This window comes from Musa acuminata, chromosome BXJ1-4 (genome assembly GCF_036884655.1).
Source record: "Musa acuminata AAA Group cultivar baxijiao chromosome BXJ1-4, Cavendish_Baxijiao_AAA, whole genome shotgun sequence".
Taxonomy (NCBI): Eukaryota; Viridiplantae; Streptophyta; class Magnoliopsida; order Zingiberales; family Musaceae; genus Musa; species Musa acuminata.
The window spans coordinates 32,986,822-32,997,094 of NC_088330.1; the positions used below are offsets into that span (position 1 = coordinate 32,986,822).

A 10,273-nucleotide genomic window follows, 5' to 3' on the forward strand; every position below is an offset into this window, starting at 1 on the left:
TTGGTTGACACATTAAAATTTCCAAGGACTGATGTCGAATTGCGGTAGATTAGATAGATGTAGGGGTTGGAGGAGTCTTTTGATATGTTTCTAATCATTAAACTCAATAGAAATTTGGTCAAATTTTATCCTTACACAGAACAAAATTCAATGAATTTCACTAACAACATTACAAATTTTCAGAACAAAAATTAGTTAAGCTGAATAAAAGTATACTATGAATTAAACAAGCCAAATGATTAAGCATAGTAACCCAAACTTTGAATCCTTCTTTGAGACGTTTCCCAACAGATTTGACACCAGACTTCACGTTCATGGCAATTCAAATCCAAAGACTTCAATACTCAAGATTACATGAGGCACCAGTCTCTGTCCAATCTCTCGTACCTCTTGAATTAAGCCTCGGACACAAGTCTTAAATGCATTGGATCACAGCATCGTCGCTGTTTGGAAGAATGTGCTTTACAAGTCATCGAGATATATTTCTCATGTTGACTTCTGTCTAGACATTATTAGATTCTAATTAGGTAGCGGCAGAAGTAATGTCAATGTGTTTGTTTGCTCTTCTTTGATGACTACGACTTTCTATGCGAATCAAACATAGCTATCTTTTCTTTTCTTTTTTTTCGTTTGTTTTGTAGACAATTAAGAAGTTTTCTTGTGAATCATATCATCCTTCTTTGATAGAATATTTGTCTCGGTAATTGTTTCATGGAATTTTGAGCTCCCGAATTTATCTTTACATTCTGGGTTTGACTTTTCTTGTGATTAATGTAAATAGGGAAACATTTTCTGGGTTTGACTTTTCCTACGGTAATCTTTCCTTGAGAAAGTGGTAACTCATTGTCGACCACAAGCGTTAGAAGAACCATCTTATCCGCATTAGCAGTGGCGCTCTTCACAGCCATCCAAAACTTGCACAAAGTGAAATGGCATCGCCGATGTCGCTGAGACACTGCTCCACAAACCCTTCGCTCGGCGTCGTTTGCCGCCTCCATGGCCACTCCAAGCTTGGCCATGCAGCTCCGGGTCTCCCGGAACAGCTACTCATCGGAAGGAGACAAGCAACAGCAGCAGCAGCTGTAGCAGTAGCTCTCCATGCCAAGGAAGCCATCTCCGGTTCGAGCGTCGCTTCCGCCTTGGAGTTCAGATTCACCGCTCCGGAACAGACACCCGAAGAAGCAGACGCGGTGGTGAAGATCCATGCAAGAGATCTGGTGCGGATAAAGGCTTTGATCGATTCGCAGTCGTGGAGAGAAGCCCAGATCGCGCTTCGCGAGAGCTCGTCGTATCTGAAGCAGGATCTCTACACGATCATCCAAGCAAAGCCGGGAAGCCAGCGGCCACAGCTGAGGAAGCTCTACTCTCACCTCTTCAACGATGTCTCAAGTGTGAGTCCATTGTCTTCACGCTCTCGGTATGCTCCAGCTTCGCAAATGAAGCTTGAAATCTTTATCGTTTGTGCTGCAGCTGGATTATGCTGCCAGAGACAAAGATGCTCGCCGAGTTCAAGAGTGCTATGATAACATCGTTGCGACACTCAATGAGATTTTTGTTCTGATCTAACAAATGCAGACGTTGATGTTTGTTCTATTGCCTCTCTCTTTCTCTCTCTCTCTCTCTCTATAACACTGTCTTTGTCGATCTATCTCTATCTATCAAGCGAATTTCCGAGAAAGACCTGATTCACTCTATGAAATTGATGAACCAATTCAATCCCCCATATGAGGATCTATTAAAAGAACAAAAGAAATGAACGTAGAGTTATGTAATCGATGTGTCAAAGCAGAATAATACCTCTACGCATTGGAATCAGCTAAGAGAGCGGCAATCGACAGAGAAGAGGCAATAATCTGAAACAGGGGCGACCACAGTGGATCCGCTTGCAGATGGGTGGGCGCGAGAGAAACACGCGGGCGCGGGCAGAGGGACGACCACCGTGGGTACGCCGATAGAGTAACAACAATGATGGGTGGTGTTTGCCGTCGACTTGTGGACAAGATGGTAGACGGCGACACCGGGAGGAAGATGGCAGATGGTGAGGAAGAAGCGGGCGCTTATTCAGAGCCGACTTAAATGGGCAACACCCTATAATGGGCCTTTTTATGGTGCCAAATTAGATTTGCAGGTCTTCTCTTGAGCTTGGGCATGGGGCCCAACAAGCACTCTTCTGTTGCTCTTCACATCTCACATCTATGCTCTTCATTCATTTTGACTGACTTCTTGATTCAAATTTGATTTGAATTTTGACTTCCTAACTTATATCAGATAAGATTTTTCTAATTGTATGAGGAAATCTCGCTGATCAGTTAAGAAAAATTCTCTCTTCTAATATGTATAAATAGACATTATATTCAACTAATTCAAGTGTACTTTGTGTCTCTACTTCTGTTACTTATTGCTACTGTTGAACTCAATTGGGTTATAAATCTGTTCAAAGAACTCAACATCAACTTCATCATTATTTTTATAATATATTATGATAATATTGGAGCTATCTACTTATGTGTCAATCTAGTATTCCATTCACGCATGAAACATATTATCATCCACTTCACAAGATCAAGTTATTAAAATATCAACTGTGTGTTTCTCACATAAATACAGCTGATCAACTAGCAGACTCACTCATAAAGCCTCTCACTCATAAACTATTTTTGTTGCATCAATCCAATATCGACATCCTTATAGGAGCTCAGTCTTACGAGGGATGATAGCAGAAAAGATTTCCGCACGAGAAAATCTCGTTGATCAATTAAGAAAATTTCTCTCTTCTAACATATATATAAATAAGATATTATATTCAACTAATTTAAAAATGCTTTGTCATTATATGATGTAAAGTAATTCACTTGTAACCAAATCATATATTTACTTATAGGCATTTCCTTCGGCCTTTCTTCTCTCGTTATCCCCACAACAGTGAACCAAGGGTAATTTGATCTCGATGATCGTAGCACCAACTTCAAGCTCTTTCCTGTGTAAGCATATGCGTGTTATTTTCTTCTCTCTCTCTCTCTCTCTCTGAAGATTACACATTGATTATCCCACACCAAGTGTGGGGAACAGTGCAATCTATGCCATCAAATTGGTATTGCAATCTATCCAGTAACTGGTGCTACCAGAATGAGTCATTTCAACTTGTCACTGGATGCATGGATAAACCTCGGAATCTTAGATAGGTCCCTTTATCTCCTCCGTATAGAAAGACTGTATACCACTGAAAGTTGATAGGAGCAGTGCTGTTCACTGGTTCTTCAGTCTCCCACCGTTGAGCTCTCACACTCCAATAATGGCTTCACTCATGCAAGTTTCTATTTTGCCACAGTGCTTCGTTGATAGAGAGATGATGCCTTGGATGCAGACTAGAACCGTTAAAGCAGATGTGACTGAAACTAAGGATGTGAATGGCAATGGCAGGTACGTGGCCATGCCGATGTCTATCTTCACATGCACTGTCCTCCGACCAGGGCATGCATGTTTATGTTTGTCCAAAGAAATCCACTGTTTGTGGATTGTGCTCCCCCTTGATGTGATTGAGAACTTGGATCGAGAAGAATGAATGCAGCCACTCATTCTGCTTGACAAGAATTCCAATCATTTTATCTAATAGTCACAGGAACATCACTGGGGCTGATCTCTGAAGAGCAATTGCAGAAGCAACTGCAGTTATGGAAGTGATTGCTTATATTTACTTCAACTAGTGCAGTAATACAAACTGGACTTGTGTTCCTCAAGTCTCATCGCTTAGGAATCCAAAGCTCAAGATGTAACAAGTTTGAAGATGAAGTGCCCACCCACAGGAGAGAAGAACAGTAACAACTGAGTGCATCATGAAGTCAGCAAATGGTTTTCTTTGTCCTTTCCGATAGTCAATAATGAAGCAACCTTTTCTCAGCTCAAAAAAAGTATTTCCCTTTAAACCAATTATCAATGTCAGATTGTGATCCAATCAACTAAACTTATGTTATATATAATGGTATTATGTTATCCTTGGTTTATTCCTAATTCTTCTCATGCTAAATTTTCTTCTAATTGTTACCATAATTTAATCTTATACATTGCACACAGTGTTCACATGGATCTATTTGAATTAATATGACCAAACACTTGCAGTTCCTGAGAAGGCACACAAATAATGACTCATGACCTACTAAAAAGAATGCATTCAACCTTAGCTCAGACAGACAGACTAAATTATACTGAAAGGTTGGCTTATCAATCAAGGAGGAGAGGAGTATAAAATGATTGGCTTATAGATCGGTCCATGTCTTTGCACAAGGGAGGGCCTGGCCAAACTGGCAAACTAGGAAGACTCCAAAAGAGACCATGAAATAAAGAAAGAAGAAATCTAGACAACTAAGTCTGATACAAAGACACCAGCCAACCACAAGAGGAAAGCAATCCAGCATGAGATGACACCCGTGTCTAATGAAATGTTTGCACTAGATTTTTTCCCAAAGCAGGTGGGTCATGGCTGCTTCCTCTTCTCTCCCTTGGCCATGTAATCTTTCCTGAGAACTGTTCCACATGAATGTTATGCTTTTTCTCTGTGTATGTATGTGCAGTGGAATTCTCCATGACAGGAGAAGACAAACAATTAAAGAAGCCTTCATGAGATTCTGCAAGTCATGCTGGGCTCATCTTGTCTGTGATTCCCTAAGATCAATTTTGTAAGATTGAACCCAGTATCTTTGTTACACCGTACTCTTTGATCCCTAAAAGTCATTCTCCTTTTAGTCCATGTTGTGTGCTATAAACTAAAGAAACTTAATGAGATCGATATATATACACACAGCATAACTCGAGCTAAATAAGATAGATCAGTAGGAGAATAAACACTTGGGATATTCTTATCTACTTGCTATATGACTGACATGACTGGCCAAACCTATGAGATCTTTAAAGAGGTTACCTTCCTCCTTTAACCCATACATGTAATCTACTTTGCAGCCAAATGATCTCATAAAGGCATAGGATTTGTACCTTTGGTGAGGCTTTTGGTAGTCCTACGAAATCTATATCTCAAAACAAGGATGTGATCGTTGACTAATTTGACACTGTGGGCATGTTCCTTGTGATAAAGTGAGAAGTCACAAAGGGGCACAAAAGTGTCCTGGAAATGACTGATGAAATCTGCTTGATACAAACTCGTATCTCTCAAAGTCTACTGAGTCAATCTTGGAGCATGATCAGCACATGAGAAAAGTACCCTTTAACCTAAAAGTTGCTAGAATCAGTATCTATGCGATGGATTTGCTATACAACAATTTGACCCATTAGAGACTGTAACGGTGACTATATATTGAAGCTTGAAGGAAGAAGAAGAGGAAGAGGACCACCGTTGGGACTCCTGCAAGTGCAAGTGGAGTGCGTTTTTGACGTGAGACTTTGAACGTCCGAAACTTCTTGGGTCCAACAAAAAGAAAAGTCTCCATCCTCCTCTCTCGAGTAGAACCAAAAGCAAAAAGGTCATGCCTGCTCTTTCTATTTCAGTGATGATTGTATGTGACAAAGAGGATTCCTTCTGGTCTCTCGATGCAGGCTTTGTGTGTGGTGGGGGGGAAAGAACTGATCTACGGTGATCTACACAAGTTAACCATGTTCGATTGCCATTAAGATAGATTTTGGGTCAGGCATCGGTGGGACAAGATTGACTGTGGATCCACTGAAGCTGGGTAAAGTGATGGGCAATAATTGTGTATTTGTCATCATTTAGAACAAGAAAAGCTCATGAGATTTGCAGTGTTCTGGCTCGCTAGTGTCGTCCATGCATGCATGGCTTTATCCCAGAACAATGTGTCGAGGACCCCAGGAAGGAAGTGCTCTAAGATCCTAAATCTTGTACTGACAATGACTGAATCAATGAAAATTCTTGTAGGCATAGCTTAGCCACCATAACCTCTGCTCCTTTAATAATCATTCCTCCACAGCACAAACCAGCTTTTTTCCCAGAGTTGGCTAAAAGATTGAATGCACAGTGACATCACCCCCTTCTCCTTCCGGTTCTGGACAAGCTTGAGCACAGAAATGGTGGTAACTGCAGTGCGGTGCAAGCAGGGGTTGGATGACCCCGCTGCAAGCAAAAATGTGGCTGCCAGTTTGCCAGTGACACACCGAGGCTCATGTAAACCAACCAACCACACAATCTGTGGGCAAATCCTCTTGGTAAGGTGGTGGCCGACCATTCACTGGGGCTTGGCGCATTGCCGCAGTAGCACAGTACATTCCAAAAGATTTGGTCCTGGTGTTTCGATGCCACCCTCCCCCTCTCTCTCTCCCCCTCTCTCTAAACTACCCAAGCCATCCGAATAAATGGTATCTGGTCAAGGATTACTGAAGCATCACACAGGCCTGGTCCTCCTTAAATATCGTCAGCATCAGATACTAGTGACGACACAATCATGGTTGAAGAAGCCAGCATTCTCAGACACGATGCAGGTGGATGGAAAAAGGGAGAGGATTCATTTATGAGGCCATGTATGAATCCAAGCAGCAAGATTTTCTCTGGTTAGAAGAATGTCCTTATCACTACTACTTGGTTATTTGTGCAAGCCACAGGACGAACGAGTGAGAGGAGTGGAAAGGTGACGGGGGTGGAGGAGTTGGGGATGAAGAGGCTCACATGCATCACTTTTGTGTTCCCACTAGATTCTGGGCCACGAACTGGAATTATTTTGCCCTTCCATAAATGCATTGCCCATTGGAGTGAGATCTGTGCTTTTGCCCTTTTCATTGACAGAGGAATTCTGTTCCTGTCTCCTCCTCTCTCTCTCTCTCTCTCTCTCTCTTCTTGCGGGCTTGTTCCATCCCCATCTCTTCGTTGTGCTGGTCTCTGGATATGTGGATTTGTTTGGTACTTGTGAGAACATATAAAAGGAGGGCTTGGACATGTGTGTGACTCCACCAACCTTCTTAAGGACACTCAGTGAGTGGTGCTTCTTCTTTTCTACCCTGTTCTTCTTTGGTTCATTTCAAGTGTTCCCAAACACCATCCTTCTCTGTTTTCTGCTATCGCAGTCATGGTATTCTTTCTACACACCAAAAAGCTTAGCATATTCTGATCCTTCTCGAATTTGCCTTCATTTTTTTTTTTGTTGGGAGTCACAATTATTTTCTTGTGAAAAATCACCACACATTTATTTGTATTTGGAAGTAAAGGCTAACACAGGGGTAATCACTGCTTTTTTCTCTGTGGAAATTTCTCTATCTAAAGTTGCAAGATAACTTGTTGTTTGTTGAATTCGATATGTAAAGTGGCTTCGAGTTTTCATGTCCTGTCTCCAACCCTTGAAACGCAACCAGCTACGGTGCACGAATTGTTTCGAGCTCATTTCTCCTCCCCTCAATGGTGATCTCTCTTTTCTGCGCCAGAGTCAATGTCCTTCTTCTGCTTCTAGCTCTCTGTTCTCCATGCAAGTTCATCCAGAGTCCCATGGACTTTGGTCCCTTGAGCTTCCTCCAGAAAACAAGCACAGCTTGTGTGGACTTCGGAAGAATTCTCTTCAACTCCCCCTCGGCAGTCCTTCGACCCCAGTCCTCTGAAGACATCTCTCTCCTCCTCAGCTTCCTCTCTTCCTCATCCTTCAGCAGAGTCACAGTTGCGGCAAGAGGAGCTGGGCACTCCATCCATGGCCAAGCCCAAGCACTCGATGGCATAGTCATCGAGATGGATGCTCTCCCCTCCAATATAGAAATCCACAAGAAAGGAGAAGGGGTGGTCGGTGTCTCTTATGCTGATGTTAGTGGCGGAGCACTGTGGATTGAGCTGCTACATGAGAGCTTGAAGCAAGGGCTGGCTCCAAGGTCCTGGACTGATTACCTCTATCTCAGCGTTGGTGGCACTCTCTCCATTGGTGGCATCAGTGGCCAAACATTCAAACACGGGCCTCAGATCAGCAATGTCCTTCAACTGGATGTGGTGACAGGTAACATGAAGCAGAAAAACACAGAAGACCCAAATTTCACCTCCTCGCTCTCTTGTGATGTTAGTATCAGAGCTGACCATCGGTTCCAACTTCACTTGTTGAAGGTAAAGGAAAGCTGGTGACATGCACTCCCACCAAGAGTCCAGAGCTTTTCTTTGCAGTTCTTGGTGGGTTAGGCCAATTTGGCATCATAACGAGAGCAAGGATCCTGCTCCAAGATGCTCCAGAGAAGGTGAAAGTCCAAAATGCTCTTTGTTTTTCTCTACTTTGGTATGAGATCAATTTTGATGCTGGTAAATTTGATGTTGTTTTGAGACAATGTTAGGTCAAGTGGGTCAGAGCCTTTTATGATGATTTCGACACCTTTACCAGTGACCAGGAGCTGCTCATCTCGATGCCTGAGTTGGTGGATTATGTCGAAGGCTTCGTAGTCCTAAATGAGCAATTCCTCCACGGCTCCTCCACTGCCTTCCCCACTCATCTAGACTTCACCCCTGAGTTCCGCAGCAATGGCAGCTCCAACGTCTACTACTGCATTGAGTTTGCTGTCCATGACGACGGATCGAAGAACGCCAGCACAGAAGAGGTCAGCAGCGATTCCTCTCGTAGCTCCAAATGATCATGAACAAGCTGGGCACCAAGTTATTCTCGTTGCAGGTCGTGGAGGAGATTGCGAGGCGGATGAGTCACCTGCCATCCCACTTGTACGGTGCGGAGGTCTCCTACTACGACTTCCTCAACAGGGTTAGGATGGAGGAGATGAGCCTGAGGAGTGTTGGCCTGTGGGAAGTCCCCCACCCTTGGCTCAACATGTTCGTGCCCAAGTCTGGAATCAAAGCTTTCAGGGACTTGCTGTTGGAGAACATCTCACCAGATGAGTTCGCAGGCCCTATCCTCCTTTACCCACTTCTAAGAGACAAGTAAGGATCAGCTTTTGACCTCCTCCATCGTTCTGTCTCTTCCTTCCATCAAGCCTGCCTTCACGAAGTGCAATCACTTTGGCAACCTCATCATACATCCAATCACTTCACAAGATATCAGTATCTGTGCAACAGTTACTGGATCGAAACCATGTTCTAAGGACTCCTCTAGGGTATTATGAGTTCCATGTCCTCGTATGCTTCACGTTGCATATGCGTTATGTATCATGGATGGTTCAGGTGGGACACAAACACATCGGTGGTGCTGCCGGACGCTGCCGGGGGAGCGGTGGAGGAGGACGAGCGGGTGCTGTACATCGTGGGCGTGCTCCGGTCAGCGAACCCAGCCAGCTGCACCGCCGAGTGTCTCCGCGACCTCCTCCGTCTCAACCGCGGCATCGCCGACGCCGCCTCTGCCCCCGGCATCGGCGCCAAGCAGTACATACCGCACCACCCCTCGCCGAGCCACTGGCGGGAGCACTTCGGCCGGCGCTGGGAGCGGCTGGCGGCGCGCAAGGCCCGCTTCGACCCGCTCGGCATCCTCGCCCCCGGCCACGGCATATTCCCCAGGATATCCTCCGCCTCCTCCTCCTCCTCCTCCTCCCTGTAGCACCATCGCATATGTTCTTCCACCCTCACACAGCAAGTTCAGTGCACGTGACAAGATTACTGGAGAGGAAAAGAAGAAGCATGGAACCTGTTCCCCATTCCTCGATCTTCCTTTTTCCTTCTTTTTGTTCTTTGATCTGATATGCAAGGATTTTGGAAGAGGATACCTTCGCACCCATTAAAATTTTGGTTGGTTTACTTTACTGCAACTTGGTTTTTCGTGTACTTTTTATTGGGAATATATTGGATGCACTCTCTGCCCTTTCTATCGTTAATATACTGCAACTTGGTTTGTGGGTTCGCTTTGTTTAAGATTTTGGTGCGTTCTTTGGGCTTTCCATCTCTGTCGGTGTCAGTGGGTGTGGGTTTCCAAGTAGATTCGGGATCATGCAGTGGGGAGTGGACAGAGAAGAAGACAAGAAACGAACATAACTAAGTCGTTGATAGACCGGACTCTGACTTACTACTACTGCGAAAGGAGGTCTCAATCAAACTGATGTTAAATGTTCGTAAATATTCTTAATTTATTATTTAATTCTAATAATTTTTTTAACTCCTCCCATACAACTTTTTTTCCTTCTAAAGGAAAAAATATATTGTATAAAATAATAATAATTGAGGGGATATAAAAAATAAAATAAATGAGAGATTATATTTAGTAAACTTATATTTTATTATTTTTAAAAGCAGTTATATTAAGCAAGAGGTTGCCAATAACCATTCTTAATATTTATTTTTGAGAATTTTAAAATGATACATTTATTTTTATTTTTGTTTAAGTCACGTGCCGATCAATCGACTCACGTGCCTACTCGT

At 43.5% G+C, this 10,273-nt stretch overlaps 2 protein-coding genes and 1 long non-coding RNA gene across 3 annotated transcripts; 2 read left to right on the top strand and 1 right to left on the bottom strand.

Annotated features, from left to right (window-relative positions):
* Nucleotides 1–280: 280 nt before the first annotated feature.
* On the bottom strand, nucleotides 281–2,321 carry LOC135654281 (uncharacterized). Its single transcript, XR_010502904.1, has 2 exons — nucleotides 1,798–2,321; nucleotides 281–1,691 (listed from the first exon to the last, which is right to left on the bottom strand). It is a non-coding gene; the product is annotated as an uncharacterized LOC135654281 (long non-coding RNA).
* On the top strand, nucleotides 930–1,593 carry LOC135654265 (psbQ-like protein 3, chloroplastic). Its single transcript, XM_065175576.1, has 2 exons — nucleotides 930–1,391; nucleotides 1,471–1,593. The coding sequence occupies exons 1-2, from the start codon at nucleotides 930–932 to the stop codon at nucleotides 1,564–1,566; spliced, it is 558 nt and encodes a 185-aa protein (XP_065031648.1). The 3' UTR covers nucleotides 1,567–1,593.
* Nucleotides 2,322–6,683: 4,362 nt separating the features above from the next.
* LOC135654292 (cytokinin dehydrogenase 3-like) lies at nucleotides 6,684–9,725 on the top strand. The gene is made up of 5 exons (XM_065175578.1): nucleotides 6,684–7,928; nucleotides 8,033–8,160; nucleotides 8,254–8,514; nucleotides 8,586–8,848; nucleotides 9,089–9,725. Exons 1-5 carry the CDS (start codon nucleotides 7,349–7,351, stop codon nucleotides 9,456–9,458), a joined length of 1,602 nt encoding a protein of 533 aa, XP_065031650.1. The 5' UTR covers nucleotides 6,684–7,348; the 3' UTR covers nucleotides 9,459–9,725.
* The last annotated feature ends 548 nt before the right edge of the window (nucleotides 9,726–10,273 follow it).

What these genes read in the sequence shown, in the direction of transcription:
- LOC135654265 (XM_065175576.1), top strand. Translation starts at nt 930, where the DNA reads ATGGCATCGCCGATGTCGCTGAGACACTGCTCCACAAACCCTTCGCTC. An exon ending in TCTTCAACGATGTCTCAAGT is followed by an intron (nt 1,392 to 1,470) that starts GTGAGTCCATTG and finishes TTTGTGCTGCAG; the next exon opens with CTGGATTATGCTGCCAGAGA.
- LOC135654292 (XM_065175578.1), top strand. Translation starts at nt 7,349, where the DNA reads ATGGTGATCTCTCTTTTCTGCGCCAGAGTCAATGTCCTTCTTCTGCTT. An exon ending in AGAACGCCAGCACAGAAGAG is followed by an intron (nt 8,515 to 8,585) that starts GTCAGCAGCGAT and finishes TTCTCGTTGCAG; the next exon opens with GTCGTGGAGGAGATTGCGAG. An exon ending in TACCCACTTCTAAGAGACAA is followed by an intron (nt 8,849 to 9,088) that starts GTAAGGATCAGC and finishes TGGATGGTTCAG; the next exon opens with GTGGGACACAAACACATCGG.